The sequence below is a fragment of the Gopherus evgoodei genome, chromosome 20 (genome assembly GCF_007399415.2).
Source record: "Gopherus evgoodei ecotype Sinaloan lineage chromosome 20, rGopEvg1_v1.p, whole genome shotgun sequence".
NCBI classification, from domain to species: Eukaryota; Metazoa; Chordata; order Testudines; family Testudinidae; genus Gopherus; species Gopherus evgoodei.
Window position 1 is genome coordinate 15,221,564 of NC_044341.1, and position 18,340 is coordinate 15,239,903.

Here is an 18,340-nt window from a genome sequence, read left to right on the forward strand (position 1 = left end):
ACAGAGCACAGAGACCACACAGTGAATTTACTCTGTGCAGTCAGGGAACTTTTGATTTACGGACTTGAAAAACTTGCCACAAGGATAAAACCAATCCTGCACCTACTTGTCCGACCCCCAGCAGGCAGCCCCGGAGCGTGGGCAGGTAGAATGAGCACAGCTGAGTAAGCCAGCAGCTTGGTGAAAAGCTGATGAAGGCACTTTTGGAAAGGATGAGTTTAGATCAAAGGCTGTTGGCCAAAACCAGTATCTCTGAGCAGCCTGAGCCACTCGGGTCACAGGTGCTCAGTAAAGACACTTCCATTCACTTGAGAGAGGAACCTGTGGTAAGAGGGAACCACGCTCATCTGAACACCCATGTTTGGGCATCGGATCCCACTGCACCCTTGTTGAGAGGCAACTCCACCGCCATGCTAGGGGACTTCCATGGGTTCATGTATGCTGTCCCACCCCATTTACTCTAATTAGGGGACTGATATTTGACAACTACTTTAAACCATAAAGGAGGGTTATGGACAAAGCCTGAACTCTCCATCCAGAATGATCTCTGGGCAAAGCAATTCTATTTCTGCCCTTTGGCAGTGGACTGGCCTAGATGCAGACTCCCCAGGGAGGGGATGTAGTCAGTTGGGAAGGATTTCTGAATTTCTGGAATATCAAGGCCAGGCTGAGAGAGACTAGCTAACCTGCCAGAAACCCTGCTACTAGCCCCTTGCATTCTGCTCCAGAGCCCCAAGAATGCTCCCTGCAGAAACTGTGGCTATGGGGAATGGGGAGAGTGACCGGACTGGTTCCTTTGGCCGCTGAGTACTAAATACTCTGACTTTGTCCCTTTAAAATGTACTTCCAGCATTTGGCTGGTTTTTACTCAAAACAAGAAAATAGGATTCAGTGGCCGCCAGATAATTATTTCCAGCGTGGTCATTTTTATTGCTCTGAATAAAAAATAACGCAGCTCCTCTGAAGATTAAGTGGATTCTTTCCCTGGATTCCATTAAAGAGAAATTCCCCATTTAATATTGCACAATAGAAGAATAAAACAGAGCAATAAATTCCAATCACAATTCCTATAAAAACTTGTCTATTTAGTTTTTCTGTATAAAAACAACCAAGAGAAACTGGACAGGAAATATACAAATCACTTCCTGCCTTTTAACACATTTGACAATACATTGTAAGTTATTCTGGTATTTGCCAATAACCTTTTCAGCAGCTGGAAGTGGGAACACATGAAGCATCTTAAAAATTACAACTATTTTAGACTCTAATGCATTTCCTACCAAACATTCCCCCCTTCTTCTCTTCGTGGGAGGAGCATTCAGACAAAGCTTCTCTGAAGCCTTGTTGGTTAAGACATAAATATTGCTCTGCAAATGAAGCTCACATGACATTTTCCATTTCCATTACCACATGTGTCTGAAGGGGCTGGCATTGGTTAGAAGCAATTCAATTCTTCTTCTGTAAACCAAAGGTGTAAAAGTCAAATATTAAGCAGTCTTCTCATCTTCACTGGATCTCTCCCATATACAGTCTCTTGTCACTAGATGCAGAGAGTACTGTCAGGAGAGAAGGGGAGAGACCAAATCAAAACGTTAAGAGCCATTGGAGAGTTTAGCTACAGACGAGTTAACACCCAGTTGGATTTAAGTACCCATTTCACTTGCTCTCAATCTTGTGCCTATAAAGTAACTTTTGAACTAAAATGGTTTTCTCCCCAACCTGCTTTTCAGAATTATTAGTTTACTGATAGCTAATCAAATTTTGCATGTTCCTGACACCGACTGACATTTGTCTATCCCAAGTTACAATTGCAGGTATACCTCATATTAAGTTAGACACGATGTTTACACTGTTATTATTGTTCTCCTTAAAAAAAGATACCAATCAAATGTCAAAGATGTTATTTTCTTTGCAAAAAAATGTTCAGATCTCAGAAATTTAAGTACTCTAGTTCTGGTCGCTAGCCACTAGAGGGAGTAATCTCTTTATCAAAAGTCTCTGTGGGCCATTATTCTTGTTTACCACAATAGTTATGAAACAAAAGATTCAGCTGTCATCCCAACATAATAAAGCACTGAATCATCTTTAATTCAGACATAGTTGTTCAGTGGCTTCACGACAGATCTCAAATGCAGTGACAGTCTCTCTAGACCTGCTGTACCCAGAGCAGGCTCCCATGCAAGACAATTGGAGATTTTCTTGTCTAAGGATCACTGGTTCAGGCCCATAATCTCAGCACTCTTAGGAAGTCTGTGTGCCTCTGCATACAGATGTGGGGGGGTCTTGAAGGGAATGGTTTACAAGATTAACTTTCTTTGATATTAACAGAAGTCACTCTCATAAACCCTTGGCCACGGAGGGGACAGATCACTTGTTTATTTTTCCAGCTGAACGATTGATTCACAAAGCAGTACTTAGCTGTATGCAATTGCAAACAACAAACCACCTTTGTGGAGAGAAAGATTGCTCTGCGCTTTCAGCACCTTCTCTGACCTGGGGAAGGAACAATGAATAACCAAGCAACAAACCCATAATTCATGACACTGAATTCCCACACCCAACCTTCCATGGAGATTTTCATTCCCGGGAAAAATACATTTACAGGGGTGACAAGTGTTGATTTCCTGGGCAACGCAATGGGCGACCCAGCCCACGATAACTATGAATCTTTGTTTCCATGGAAACAGTGTAACCCTGAGGACCTGTCTGTACTACAAAGATGACTGTACTAAGAAACAGGTGTTAAGAATGGTGACGTTGCAGTCTATATGATTTTATAAAAATTTTATAATGAGTGAATACAATGTAAGTGGAATATGCTTCATGCAAAAGGTCTCTTGTAAGGTATCGTTACAAAGCTTATAATCTACTGAGTGTGGTCATCCTATTTGTATAAATGTACCACTCTTGTATCCGAAACTAGAAATATGAAATATAACTCTGAGGGCCTATTGTAATTGTGCAAAGTGTGGGCCATTAATGATGGTTTGGAATCTTGATGACTCCCATTAACCAGAACAACTGTCTGCAGATGGGTGTTTTACTTGAGTCTTCCTGTATAGGTGTGTGCTGGCAAGTAGGCAATGAAGTCTTGCAGTGACATGTGATCATGTCACCTGAACTAGAATCCATCTTTCACCTGGTGTCTTTCCATTGAGAAGGAGAGGGTGGGAACCCAGAGAGGGACACAGCATTCCCGCCTTATGCGAAACATAGATAAAGGGGTGGAACAGAACAAAGGGATGGTAGAAGCCATCATGAAGAATCCCCTAGCTACCACCTGAGCTGGAACAAGATCTGTCCCAGGGGAAAGAATTGTGCCAGGCCTGGAAGGTGTCCAGTCTGAGGAAAAGACTTACTGAAGCATCTCTAAGGGTGAGAATATCTGTATTCAATTTGATTAGACATAGATTTGTGCATTTTATTTTAGTTTGCTTGGTGACTTACTTTGTTTTGTGTTACTACTTGGAACCTCTTAAATCCTATTTTCTGTGTTTAATAAAATCACTTTTTACTTAACTCAGAGTATGTATTAATACCTAGGGGAGCAAACAGCTGTGCATCTCTATCAGTGTTATAGAGGGCAAACAATTTGAGTTTACCCTGCATAAGCTTTATATAGGGTAAAACGGATTTATTTGGGTTTAGATCCCATTGGGAATTGGGCATCTGAGGCTAGGTCTACACTGGAGGGGAGTCGACCTAAGATACGCAACTTCAGCCATGCGAATAGCGTAGCTGAAGTCGGCGTATCTTAGGTCAATTTACCTGGCCATGAGAATGGCGGTGAGTCACGTCTACACTAGACACGATAAATTGATCCCCAATGGATCGATCACTACCCACCAATCCAGCAGGTAATGTAGACATACCCTGAGTGTTAAAGACAGGAACACTTCTGTGAGCTGCTTTCAGGTAAACCTGCAGCTTTGGGGCAAGTAATTCAGACCCTGGGTCTGTGTTGGAGCAGACAGGAGTGTCTGGCTCAGCAAGACAGGGTGCTGGACTCCTGAGCCAGCAGGGAAAACAGGAGCAGAGGCAGTCTTGGCACATCCTCTGGCAGCTCCCAGGAGGGTTTCTGTGATCCAACCCGTCACAGTGGCAATGGTTTCAGCTAATGCAGTGCTGGCACGAGCACAGAGAGGGCGTAGTGTGATTATGACGGTTTTCAAAACCATCTAGCAGATTGAGTTTAGATTCACAGATTATTATTAGGGTTGGAAGGGACCTCAGGAGATCATCTAGTCCAACCTCCTGCTCAAAGCAGGACCAGTCCCTAAATGGCCCCCTCAAGGATTGAACTCACAACCCTGGGTTTAGCAGGCCAATGCTCAAACCACTGAGCTAGCCCTCCACCCCACTGAATCTGGGTGCCAGGGAGTCTGTCAGTACTTCCTGGAACAGGTAAAGGTCACCTCACATGCACTTGAATTTGCATGTGTGTTAATTTCCAGAGTTTCCCCTTTATGTCTGAGAATGCTGTGAGGGGAGCTCAGCTCAGGTGAGATGAAGAAACGTACAGGTGGTTTTATTATGCTGTTTGCTGGTGACAGCACTGCTGCTTGCAGAAACCCTATAGCAGTGCCCCTCTCTCGGGCTCTGAGGGAGTCCTACACTGAGCATAAAGGCTTAGAAATACTTCAGCAGCACTCGGTCTCATTGCCCCAGAAGACCAGAGCTTCGTGACAAGTCAACAAGACTTACTAATTGGTTCCTCTGGATGGAAAGCCACCTCGTTTACTGAGCCGGCATGGCCTGGCAGCTTGTAGAGAATTCTCCTGGAGGTTGTATCCCACACATAAACAAACCTGCAAGACACAGTCGTTATGAGGGCGAAAGCATCCTTATGACCGGATTTCAAAAAGGAAAGAAACTTCCAGCCCCCAATTTGTCTAGGTTTCCCGGTAACTTACATTTCCCCAGCTACACTTTAATAGTTACAATTGTCTTCCAACTTTAACATGTCAAGAGACTACTTCAGAGATGAAAATCTGTCATTACCAGGCACAGACAAAAGAAAGGGTTAGACAGCGAGCGGCAGCCTATACAGCCAGCAAGTGTCTCGGCCTATACCTGCAAAGGGATGAGAGCCCTACTAGGGTGTTTCAGACAGGAGGCAGATGGCTGGACTTACATGCCACAGAGCCCCTCTGAACCCATCCATAATAATGTCGGATGAAGTGGCATATGGGATGGGAGGGGCGTCAGTGCGGATTTTAGCTGAGTGCCAATGCCCCAGCATGCTAGTACAGGGCACCGACAGCCTGACATGCAGGCTCTGGATGAGACCAGGTTGGCGGTTACGTAACTCTTTGGAAGAGCAGAAATGCTCACCCCCGTGTCCTGGGGAAGTCCCTGGTTACCATTCCGCCTGCCTACAAATTCATCCTGAAATTTCAGCTGGATCTCAGCATTCTCTGCTGTTTGGGACAAAGTATTGTGTAGCACAGCTGTTTGCTGCTAGACAGCGCCCGGACCAGCAGTTGCTCTCAGCAAGCAGGTCAGTGCACTTTGAGATGAGTGCTGCTATAGAAAGGCAGGTTGTTCCACCAAGAAATGGCTCATTATTTCCTATTAAACCAACTCTTGATACAGTTTAATTCCTCACAGCTAATAACGTTTAGAGACAGATTTTCATCGCCTAACCAGTTACAAAGTCAGGATTCACTTCCCAGTGACAGTTTACGAGGGGGCTGATCAGATTTTGTAAGGCCCTTTTGTTAATCTCTTCCTAGTCTCCATCCCCTAGCCCTGTTTGCACCATTTCTGGGTCCTGTCCAGTTGTGCCACCTTTGCTGAAGGATACTGTGAAGGAGACACTAGAACAGGGGTCAGCAACCTTTCAGCAGTGCGGTGCTGAGTCTTCATTTATTCACTCTAATTTAAGGTTTCACGTGCCAGTAATACATTTGAACGTTTTTAGAAGGTCTCTTTCTAAAAGTCTATAATATATAACTAAACTATTGTTGTATGTAAAGTAAATAAGGTTTTTAAAATGTTTAAGAAGCTTCATTTAAAATTAAATTAAAATGCAGAGCCCCCCAGACCAGTGGCCAAGCCCCGGCAGTGTGAGTGCCACTGAAAATCTGCTTGCGTGCCGCCTTCGGCACGCGTGCCATAAGTTGCCTACTCCTGCACTAGAATATTTCCATGTGATGGGTCAGAAATTAACTGCTGGCAGTATGAGTAGTTCAGCAGATTATGTTTACAAAGAGAATTTCTTTTGAGGAAAAAAAGCCCACTGCAAATCATGCTACAGCCAAGAACGCAAACTGACCAATGTCTGAAATGTATTATTGTAAATATGGTTATTTATGTGTCATTTGCTGCTAGTCTGGCTAAGGGAGTAGCTGTTCAGCTAATGCCCAAGTTTCTCTGGAAGACTTGACTCTAGCTAGAGTAAGATTTTTAGGGGTTATTGTCAATCAGAATGAGAGAGAGCTCTAAGCAAAGTATCATAAACCAGGCAAAACCCCAATGTGTCCCACCTGAGTAACTTCCTTTCAAAGACACCAGAACTGCTTTATCATCATGTGAACCCTGTAATGAGTGGCCTTTCACATCTTAGAGAATTCACTGAAATGGGCTCAGGAAAGCTGCCAGTTATGGACTAAATTTAGACTGCTCTCTCTCCTGCTTTGGCACGGAAATGCTAACAGAGAGACGAGCTCTTCGTGGACATCACCAGCCTCTCAAACTAATTCTGCCAGCTGGGGGAAAAGTTGTGATGCTGCAGTAATTGGCCAGGCTGAATGAGAAGGCTGGCTCAACTGCTTTGCATCAGTACACCCATCAAAAGGAACATTGCAAAAATTGAGGGCACAAAGGACAACCAGCCAAGAAAACCTGCATAAAGGCAACCTATAAAGTTGTACTACTCAGAAATAGATCTCTGCAAAAGGCCCCAGGGACCCCATGTTTCTCTCTCTCCAAATCAGATGTGCTCTGTTTAAAAGTCTCTTCTGCCAGCCCTGCAAACTCAGCCTGAGATTGGAGTGCCAAGCCTCCACCAACCCACCGTTTCTGGCTTGTGTATTACCAGTAATCGAGATTCAACAAATAATTAGTTACAGCTGTTTGATCTTACTGCCTTCTGTATGGTTTCACAGAAGTGACAGGGGGCAGAACTGAGCCTTGTAATTAGAAATTTAAACAACTCTTGGCTGACACAGAATCCAGCTCCCAGATGTGGGTTGCTCCACAGGGTTAACTTATTTTTGGTCAATTAAGTAGGTAGGTCCTACTCTGGATATGCACATAGAGCAGATCCGCTGAGCAAGCCATAGTCACTTTCCAGACTGGAACCACACTTTACCTGCTTCATCAAAGCTCTTTAAAGAGAAAAATATGCTCTCCGCAAGCATGGGTAAGTTCTGAACCCTTATTAATGCAGCATCCATTTAAACTAGAGTATCGCTATTTCAACTGAGTAGGTGAGAGCTGTGACAAATCTTTGCTCCAATATTCTCCCTGTTACCTATTTTCATTAATGCTGTGGAAGAGGCAAGGCACTTTTTAATTGCTTCTTTTAGCCACAACAAACTCTTGAAGGCTCAGCAAATCATCATTTCACATGCATAAGGATCTCCAGCTAAATTTAGTCATCTTGAGGGTCCATGTAATGTAGCAGGAAGCCTCATTACTTGGCAGCCTACTATTACACCTCAAAGAGGCAAAATCACTTCCTTTTCTTTTTCTTTCTTTTTTTTTTTAATAAATAAAGTCCTGGTAGGAAACCAAACATTTTACAGATGTGCAGACAAGTATTAGTGGAACAGTATTCTGGACAGGTCCAGAATACAGTATCCATCTTGTGGCAGGACAGAGAGGACCACATGCACTTGATTATGCATTACACACAAAGTTAATTTCAGGTTGTGGGACTTCACCCAGCACCCTTGGAACTAATCTAATAGCCTGTAGTTTTAACCTTGGCCTGGTCTACACTTGGGGGGGGGAGAGGGGGGAAATCAAGCTAAGATACGAAACTTCAGCTATGAGAATAGCATAGCTGAAGTCGACGTATCTTAGATCGACTTAGAATCACTTACTTCACGTCCTTGCAGCGTGGGATCGACGGCCACCGCTCCCCCATCAACTTTGCTTCCGCCTCTCACCAAGCTGGAGTTCAGCAGTCAATGGGAGAGTGATCTGGGATCAATCTATTGCGTCTACACTACATGCAATAAATTGATCCCTGATCGATCCATCGCTACCTGCTGATCCAGCAGGTAGTGTAGACACACCCCGAGTCACCAGGCTGCGCTGTCCAATCAAGGACCACTGTAGCTCTAGTTGTTAATAAATAGCAGCTGTTTTATTGTCTAAGCAATAACAGCATTAGCATTTCATGTAGCAGCACTCAGAGGAAGCATCACACAAAGGTTACTCACTCTGTGGTTACAGCTGTTCTGTAATTTGTTCAAGAAAGGACCATGTTTGTCTGGCATTGTAAGTTCTTTGCAAACCCCATTCTGTTAGTGCTGAAGGTTCTGTTATCCTCAACGTATAACTGCATGTTATGAAACAAATACATCATGGATGCTGTTTTAACAACTACATTCACGTTGTTACATTACAGTGCAGTATATTGTGCTAGGACTGCAGCTTCATTCTCAGCTCTGCCCTTGGGCTCATCTCTTATATGTGCCATCTGGAAAATGAGTCTGACCGAATTTAACTTGCAGGGTTCTGAGGAGGCCCAGCTAGTGACTGTAAAGTGCTTTGGGATGGAAGGTGCCAGAGAGAAGCACAATGATTTAAGTTTTACCTGTCTGCTGATCCGCCTGCTATTTTACTCCCATCTGGTGACCATGAGCATCTCAGAAGATTCTGCGAAACAAACAGAAATGGAACCATGCACATTTATATGAGAAGGTTTATGGTTCCCCTTTTTGCTTGAAATAAAGTCACCATGAGATTTTCAATATCACAAAGAACACTTTAATGATCTCCTTTTGGAAGAGAAGCCTGGAGTTAAGAGATTGTATTTTATGGCTGGCAACATCCAGAGCCTTGTTATTTTACACAAAGTAGATACTAAATGTAGAAACTATTTAATTTACAGCTAATTATAGCTGAATTGAGCAAAGAAAGCCAGTTACTGCAGCTTTAATTGGAATCCCCCTTTACACATTAATCTTGCCCCTAGTCCTCATTAAATCCTTTCTAATTTATATTTTTGAGTTTATTAATTTGTCTGTAAATTGTTTTTTAGACAGCCACACAGTTTCATTAACTAGCACTGTTTCGGTTAGGAGCACACTCACCTTCTCAAAATTATGCACATTCCCCTGGAATATCTTCACACATCTCTCTTTAGGGGCAAACGGTCGCACATCCCAGATTCGAACTGTAACGGAGCACATAAGAACATAAGAATGGCAAGACTGGCTCAGACCAAAGGTCCATATAGATTAGTATCCTGTCTTCCGGATGCTTCAGAGGGAACAAACAGAACAGGCAATAATCAAGTGATCCATCCCGTCGCTCATTCCCAGCTTCTAGCACCAGAGGCTAGGGACACTTCAGAGCATGGTTTTGAATCCCTGCCCATCACGGATGGGCCTATCCTCCATCAATTTATCTAGTTTTTCTTTTTGAACCCTATTATAGTCTTGGACTTCACAATATCCTCTGGTAAAGAGTTCCACAGGTTGACTATGTTGTGTGGAAAAAATACTTCGTTTTGCTGGTTTTAAACCTGCTGCCTATTTTTATTTGCTGGCCCCTAGTTCTTGTGTTATGAGAAGGAGTAAATACTTCCTTATTCATTTTCTCCACATCAGTCATGATTTTCTAGATCTCTATCATGTCACCCCTAAGTCATCCCTTTTACAAGCTAAATTGTCTTAGTCTTTTTAATTTCTCCTCAGATGGAAGCTGTTCCATATTCCTCAATTTTTGTTTCCTTTTTCTGTACCTTTTCCAATTTCAATATATTTTTCTTGAGATGGGATGACCAACTCCACAAGCAATATTCAAGATGTGGGTGTACCACAGATTTATATAGAGGCAATCTGATATTTACTATTTTATTATCTATCCCTTTCCTAGTGATTTCCAACATTCTGTTAGTTTTTTTGACCGCTGCTGCACACTGAGTGGATGTTTTCAGAGACATGATGACTCCAAGATCTCCTTCTAGAGTGGTAACAGCTAATTTAGACCTCATCATTTTGTGTGTATAGTTGGGGGTACGTTTTCAAATGTACATTACTTTGCATTTATCAACATTGAATGTCATTTGCCATTTTGCTGACCAACCACCCAATTTTGTGAGATCTCTTTGTAACTCTTCGCAGTCTGCTCTGGACGTCTGTTAGCAACTAGCTAAAGATCACTAGTTATTGTACCATACAAAGTGACTAAATGAGCTGTCATCTCCACAAATGAGGGTTACTTTTAATCATTTTTTGTTTTAAATATACTACCAGAAATAAAAGTTATTTAAGCTATTACAAGTATGTTCAAACCATCTTAGCTCCTAGGCTAAACCCACAAGAAACAGGAAATTCAGAATAAAGGGCTGAAATTCCACCCTTCCTTCGGTGCATTGTGCCAAGACATTACCAGGTTCTCTAAACTGGAGGCTATTTTAGATCAGTAAACCCTGAAACACTCATTCCAATTCATTGTGCTTGGGGTGTCAGCTGAACTATCTGGCTCTTGCAATGCTGAATATTCTGGAATCAGAGATAGCAGGATAGATTTGGGTCACCTAATTTAGGTCCTGACAAGGTGGGGTTGTTCCTCCCTGAATGACCACAGTGCTTTCCACTCCTAAGTAATTTGTGTTGGGGTTTCCTTCGCTTCACTTTGAAAAGATGACGAGCCCTCCCCCATGCAGTCACCCTTTTCATGAAAAAGCATCATTGCAAGCAGAGTGACTATAACTGGAATTACCCCTTACATACACACTATCTATCCGACAAGTTCAGCCGAGATCTTCTTTTAAACCTTTGGCACCCAATTACATTGAGTTATTCCTCTCACCGTGCTATGCAATCCCACTCCTTAACCAGTTGTAGCTCTCAGTGGTTTGGAAGCTACCCACATGGCTGCACTCAGATTCCTACAATGGCAAGCTGTGGCAATTACCTGTGTTGTCCATTGCGTTGGAAAGCAAGTAAGAACCTTCTGAACTCAAACTGAGGCCGGTCACTGAGTCGGCATGCCCTCTCATTGTGTACGTTAGTTTGTTCTGGCGAAGGTCCCATACCTTTAAGAAAAGCGCATTGTATTGTTGTTTGGTTCTCCATGGAAGGAAGCGGCAATGCAATTGGTAAGAGTGGAAGAAGCTGGCCTGACTGCTCTGGAGGCTGAACTCACAGAACTGGGACATCACAGGCAGCAGCAGCGCAAAGTTCTGCTCACCATTTGTCTCAAGCCTGACCTAGAGACAGCCGCAAAGGCCCCCTTGTTGATACTCTCATCAGAGTCTAATTAGTGCAAATTGTGATGCACACGCCTACCCCAAGAGAACTGACTGGGACCTCAGTCCTCAAATCTTTTCACACAGGCCACTGAAAAGAGTCATGAGCTGAGAACAACTCCCACTCACTGCTGGGCTGGATTGGAACTGGTGAATTAGAAGAATTAAGCCTGCACATCTGTCCCAGGCACGGGATGTATGGTTTCATATACTTCCCACCCAAGGTACCCCTGCCTTATGCAGCACGGAGTTAGATGCTGGCAGCAAAGTGACCGAGGCAATCACCACATGGTCAGCGATGACCCTACCAGCACTTTGGAGCTACAAACTGTCTGAGAGAGAGGGCATGGCGGCCAGGACCCCGGGCTGTGCTCTGTTCTCCTTGAAAAAGAGATTGTGGAAGCCTTAAGCTTCGAATGGCCAGCCAGAAATGACACTGCTCTAATGCTTCATCTCTGTGACAGCCCCTTCACCAGTTCAGCACTCCCCATGCCTAGCACTGACGTGCCAAGGCCCTGGATAAGATGGAGGCTGGAGGAGACACCACTGCCAACTGTGCGATACAGTCATAGAAGAACTGTTCTGCAGAACACGTAACTCAAAAGTAGCTGATCACTGTTTCATTTAAATTAAATGTGATCTCAGCAAACATCTTATTACCAGCCTATCCCTATCTTCCCTAACAGAATCACATCCTGGTAGGAAACTGGAGCCAGGTTTGCAGAGACTAAGTTTATCACAGAAGCAGCTCAACACCACCAAATCAGTCTGGCTCTTTAGGAAAAATATGGAAGTCTGACGCATGATACAAAGTTAATATAACCATCAAGACTAACCCACTACCATATCAAGCCCATTACTCACGACATCATCTGGGATAACGTAAAAGGTTTGGGGAGTCTGTTTGGGATAGTTACAATAGGAAAGTGCAATAAAAAAAGTCAGCATACCTTGATATCATTGTCTATGCCTCCGGATATAATCTGATCGCTGGTGTCATTGAAGGTCACTGCTAATACCTGGTAAGTGTTCTGAAATGTCTGGACAGCAGCTTTTTTACGAATATCCCACAGCTGAAAGGACACGGGAAGCAAAAGTTTTTAAAGTTATACGCACACCACACATTTCACAGTACAACTAAGGTACCCCCCATATTGTCAAAGGGCTTAAGAGCTGAATTTGGGGGAAGAACACGTGGAGGCTCTACAGGACCGATGAAACCTGTTGTCCTGACACACATATGTATGTTTTCAAGTGGCAGGGAGAGAGAGTGAAAATCAGACTGCATTTTTTCCAAACTTAAAACTAAGCTTGCTACAAAGCACCATATACATGAAAGCTGAGGGGGAACACGACTATAGCCTTCAAATATGTAAAAGGTTGTCATAAAGAGGAAGGTGATCAGTTGCTCTCCATGTCTACTAAAAGCAGGACAAGAAGCAATCAGTTCAGTTTGCAGCAAGGGAGATTTAGTTTAGTTATTAGGAAAAATGAACACCTTACCTAGGGAGGTTCTGGAATCCCCATCACTGGAGGTTTTTAAGAACAGTTGAGACAAATACCTGTCAGGGATGGTCCATTTAACTCTGCCTCTGTGGGGGTGGAGGGATGGACTAGATGATCTATTGATGGCCCGTCCAGCCCTATATTTTATGATGCTGTATGCATATAACTTCATTCCCCAAAGAGGATCTAATAATGTAGGTTAGACTGCTCCAATATGGACACTTCTGTGGTGCCTTGGTAATGCCTGCTCAAACTGTGGTGATGGGGCTCGGGGCAGGGGGAAGAAGAACAGTATTTATCTTTTAAATGTTAAGTTGTTAGCTGGTGAACTTACAGGAGCATAATTAAGGACAGAACTGGACACACTCAGCAGCTCTGATCCAGGAAAAATCTCATTTAAAAATCCGTCTTGATTCATAAAAGGCACCAGCCATTTTCCAGATTTAGTTTCATGTTCTTTTCTAGGATTTTGCTTTTAATTTTAACAATCTGGTCTTGTTTATCCAAAACATTTGAAGGGCAGCACATATGAGGATAACTGAAGAAGTTAAAGGGTAAGTGACTCATCCGGGGATTTGGTTCAGAGGCAATTCTGGATGAAGCAGTCACAGATGAACAAAGTTTTACTCAACTGGTTTATTCAATTAGTTATTTTTGCAAAAGGTCACCAAAGCCGAATGTCCTTTATGCAAATGGGTAATCTAAAGCATTCACAGATTCTCCATCACTGCAAAAGTCAGCCCATATAGAAGTACTGACCTTTACTGTTCCATCATCGCTGCCTGTACAGACGAGCTGGGGTCCCCGCCTCGCTGGATAACAGGAGTTAACAAACGATGTGTGCCCCTTCAGCCTCTTCACTCTTTCTCCAGTCTCACTATCCCACACAGCTACCGTTTTATCTGTGGATGCTGAGAAGAGCATGCTAATGGGGGGAAAAAGACAACATAGTTATGGAATCCTGAAAGGTGATAAGATATCTGCCCCCAACCCCTTCTGTTACTCTACAAACACAGCCAAAACTAGGGGTTAGAAAATTAAGCAGACACTAGCTAGAAGACTAAGCCCAATACTCAGAGGCTGATATCAAAAGATGGCTCGAGGTTTTGTGGCAGGACCAAGAAGTAGCATTATAGTTAAAAGCCCATTTTCAATGTACCCCTCAATCCAATTACTGGAGCGGTGTCTGTTGGCTTCCTGCCAGATTTCATCTCTTTGACATTCCTTGGGAAGATGGTGAAGGGGGAGAGATATCTTTTGTAAAAACCTCAGATAGTGTTGGATAATTTGGGAAGCTGTCCCCACCAGTCAACTTCTCCTTCCCCACCTTTTCTTACCCCAAATCTCTCCTCCATTCTCTCTTTCACACTGAAAGTCCCCCATCCACTTTCTCACAGATTTGCTTGCTAGGGATGGGACAGAATGCCTGGGCTTTAGATCTTCTGCTCCCCACCCATGGGCCTTGGAACTTGTCATGTTGACTTTACTCTTTGCTCCTGCTCTCTAGAACCGATGTAATATGTTGAGATATTTCTGGGAGGTGCAACCATTCAAGTAACACCATTGCTTCCCCTCTTGGCTGGTGGCTCTGAAGAGGAGTTGGAGAGCAGCTTACATTCACCAGCAGCAAATATCCCCCTTGCCAGCTACAAGTATCTTTTACCCAAGATCTTTTACTATCTCTACCCAAGACCTAAGCAACATGACCTTCATTTAGCAGCTTCTTTCATGCAAACGATCTCACAAAACATTTTGCAAAGTTCACTCAGAAACAGCAGCAAGGCAGGCTAATGATAGGTCAAGTCAATTTCATCTGATATTTACCTGCCATCAGTGTTATAGTGCAACTCCATAACTGCTCCAATGTGTCCCTTCAGGGTGGCAAAATTATCACAATCCCCATACACATGCCACAGCACTGTAAAAAATAAACCAAATAAACCCAAAACTATGTTTTAATACCAATTTGTCCAAGTAACTATAGTGACACTTCCTGAGCTCACTAAAATAAAGCACCTACAGGATTCAGCACAATCGCCAAACCCAAGTATTTACTATGTGGAATAGTATCAGAGGGTAGCCGTGTTAGTCTGGATCTGTAAAAGCAGCAAAGAATCCTGTGGCACCTTATAGACTAACAGACGTTTTGGAGCATGAGCTTTCGTGGGTGAATACCCACTTCCTCAGATGCATGTCATGTCTATAAGGTGACATGCATCTGAGGAAGTGGGTATTCACCCACGAAAGCTCATGCTCCAAAACGTCTGTTAGTCTATAAGGTGCCACAGGATTCTTTGTTGCTTATGTGGAATAGGAAGCCTTTAAATGGTCAATGCAAGCCCCATGTGAGAGAGAGGGCTGAAATTTGAAATACACCTTAACTATTGGTTTGTGTGTTCTTAAACTAAGCTGGATAAGGGAAGCACATTTTTGTAAATACCTCCATAGCCTTGCCAAGCCTTAACATTTTTCTATTTTGGACATTCATAAACACACACCATTTGATTAGCTGTATGGTAAATTTGCTTTTTTGGCCACCTGTAAGTGGCAGCTAGGAACATGGAAATTGTGATCATGACCTAGGATAGTATCAGATTCTTCAGAGGAAGGTGGAAGAAACTCTGTAGTGGACAATTAAGGAACAGTCCGCCCATAGTGGATTAGAGAAAATTTTCCCCATTAATGAGTGGCTGCCCCATGCCCAGAAGCAGGAAGGTTTATTTCCCTTATAAATAAGTATTCTATCTAATGTAAAGGTGGATGACTTCCATATAAATATAAAATCTTTTTTAGAATCTGACTAGGCTCAATGGCATGTTGTTGCAGTGAGTTCCATAGGTTAATTATCCATTGTGTAAAAAAGTATTTCCTTTCATCACTTCTGAGTGTCATGTTGGCTCCCGTATTATAAATGTAAATAAAAGCCTCTGTTTCAACTTTCCTATACCCTTCATTCTGTATACTTCTTAATTTAGAGAAGTGACAAATATGACGTGTTGTGAAAGGAGCCCCAGATCAATCTTTCCTTATGTAGAAGGATTTCCCATCACTTTATATTTATGTTTGTATGAATATGGATTTAACTGCATGTTAAAAACAACAGTAAAAAAACAAAACAAAACACAACACACCATCATAACAGTACTATGCTGCTACTCACAAGAGTTAGCGTAAGGCATAATCCTATAACAGGGATCAGCAACCTTTGACATGCGGCCCATGAGGGTAAGCCCCTGCCAGGCCAGTTTGTTTACCTGCCATGTCCGCAGGTTTATCCGATCGCGGCTCCCACTGGCCAGGGTTCGCCATCCCAGGCCAATAGGGGCTGCGGGAAGTGGCGGGTCAAGTTCTGAATCAAATAAATGTGCCAACCCTCCTGACTAAAAGATGCTCAGTGTGGGCTCTGGGAGACTGCCAAAGAGACTGAGTTCAATAATAATTCTGTTGCTAATGTTGCCAAGTTCCACTTCAGAAAATGAGAGCAAGAACAATCCCTCCAATACTAACTGATGTGGTGCGGGGGGTACAAGATAAGAGACAGGCTTCCTCATGAGTGGGTCTGTCACGGAGTGTGGGGAGTCCGGCCCTGCACCCCTCTTCCTGGGACCCACAGTGACTCTTAGCCAGCCAGTAAAACAGAAGGTTTATTGGACAACAGGAACACCGGTCACAGCAGAGCTTGCAGGCACAGTCAGGACCCCTCCACCGAGTCCCTCTGGGCTTTCAGGGTGCTTGGATCCTAGCTAGGATACCCTGAATTCCGCCCACACAGGCCCAAGCCCAAACTCAAACTGCTTCCCTCCTGCCACTCCCTTCCTTTGTTCCCCTTCCCGGGCAAAGGTGTTGACCTTTCCCCTCCCTTACCTAGCTCAGGTTACAGGCCCTGGCATGGTCCATCCCCTAAAGTCCTCCCCTGCTCTCCCACTCCCCACACAGACAGTCCCTACTGCATCACAGGGTCCCAGAAGATTTTAGGTCACCAACACTTTGAAATACTCTTAGAAGTACATAAAAGGTCAATGCCAAGCTATCAGCATTCTGTGCTCACAACAGCTCACTCCATAGCCATTTGAATACACAGAAAGCAGTTAACAGCAGCACTGCATTTTGTCAGAAAATTAGCTCATATCACAAACTACCAATCATTACAAACTCACAGATGAGTCTGTCAAATCCAGCAGAGGCTAAAGTGGCTCCATTAGGATGAAACTTGCAACAGTAAACTTCTCCTTCGTGCCCTGAGAGCAGCATTATGGGTGCCTGGAGGGAGGAACATCGTGGAGGGCCCTAAAACACAAAGGAGATGTAGAGAGAGGTAATGAAACACATGAACCAGAATGTTTGTGATGTGGGGAAGTAGGACAGAAAAAAAATCATTACTCCCTTACTGGAGTTACTAAGCTAACATTTCCACTTCTCTGTCCCCATTTAGCAAAGAATCTCAAAGCACATAGCAAACATCACAACTCCGCTATGGGGAGGTAAGTACTGTTCCCATTTTACAGATGTGGAAACTGAGGCACAGGGAGATGAAATCATTTGTCTAAAGTCACATCGCAAGTTGGTGTCGGTATAGATAGCACAACCGTGGGAACTACACAAAGAATCTAAACCATATTACAACAGGAGTCCAGTGAATGGTGCTGGGCAACCACTCCCCTGCCCCAAGGGCTCTCTTGTGAGGGGTTCAAGTCTGCCTCCCCTCTTGCTCAGGGTGCATGGGAAGGCACAGAGGGAGGCAGGGAAGTTACTGGGGCCGCCGTGCCATCAGCAAGCGGCAGCTGGAAGCCCTTGTGCCAGTGTATCCGGTGGCTGGCTCGTCCCCTGAGCAGCCGCAGCTCAGCCCGGGGGACGCTGCGAGGCACGGAGCGGCCCCTCCCGCCACTGGGGACGCCGGGGCCAGGCTTGGCACTGAACGCCCGCCCCGGGGGGAGACACGTGCTGCTGGCCGGGTTACACGGGGAGAGCCCGTGAGCCGGAGAGGAAGCGGGGGCGGCGGGGGGAGCAGGGTCCCTGGGGCCGGGACTCACCGCCTGCAGCAGGGCCCCCGGAGGCGGCGGCCCCCCGCCCGGGCCGAGCCCCAGCAGCAGCTCCTGCCGGGGCCGCTTGGCCGCCGCCACTAGCGCCAGCTCCGGGCCCGGCCCCTTGCGCTTCTGCTGCTCGATCATCGCCGCTCCCTGCCGCAGTTACTCGGCCCCGGGGCTCTGACCCGAGCTAGGCCTCAGGTGTTTTACACCGCAGCAGCCAAGCTCCGCCCCCGTCCTCCACCCATTGGACAGAACTGCCCAGTTCCCCGCTCTGATTGGTGGCGAGCACCGACCGTGCCACCATCTTCTTTTCAATGCGCTGATTGGGTAGAGGTGGCCACGCTTGTAAACGGATTAGCTGAGGGATTTCTAG

The 18,340-nt window shown here is 44.6% G+C and overlaps 1 protein-coding gene across 2 annotated transcripts; it reads right to left on the reverse strand.

Moving 5' to 3' along the window:
- Positions 1-961: 961 nt before the first annotated feature.
- Positions 962-18,202, reverse strand: SNRNP40 (small nuclear ribonucleoprotein U5 subunit 40). Of its 2 annotated transcripts, XM_030538671.1 has the most exons (10): positions 17,971-18,196; positions 17,098-17,227; positions 14,765-14,858; positions 13,700-13,865; positions 12,385-12,507; positions 11,101-11,221; positions 9,270-9,352; positions 8,771-8,832; positions 4,705-4,808; positions 962-1,556 (listed from the first exon to the last, which is right to left on the reverse strand). In XM_030538671.1, exons 1-10 carry the CDS (start codon positions 18,106-18,108, stop codon positions 1,507-1,509), a joined length of 1,071 nt encoding a protein of 356 aa, XP_030394531.1. In that variant the 5' UTR covers positions 18,109-18,196; the 3' UTR covers positions 962-1,506. The 2 variants fall into 2 exon arrangements, with proteins under 2 accessions (XP_030394531.1, XP_030394533.1); XM_030538673.1 differs by lacking the exons at positions 962-1,556; positions 4,705-4,808 and adding an exon at positions 8,201-8,512 and having other exon boundaries at positions 17,971-18,202.
- Between the last annotated feature and the right edge of the window lie 138 nt (positions 18,203-18,340).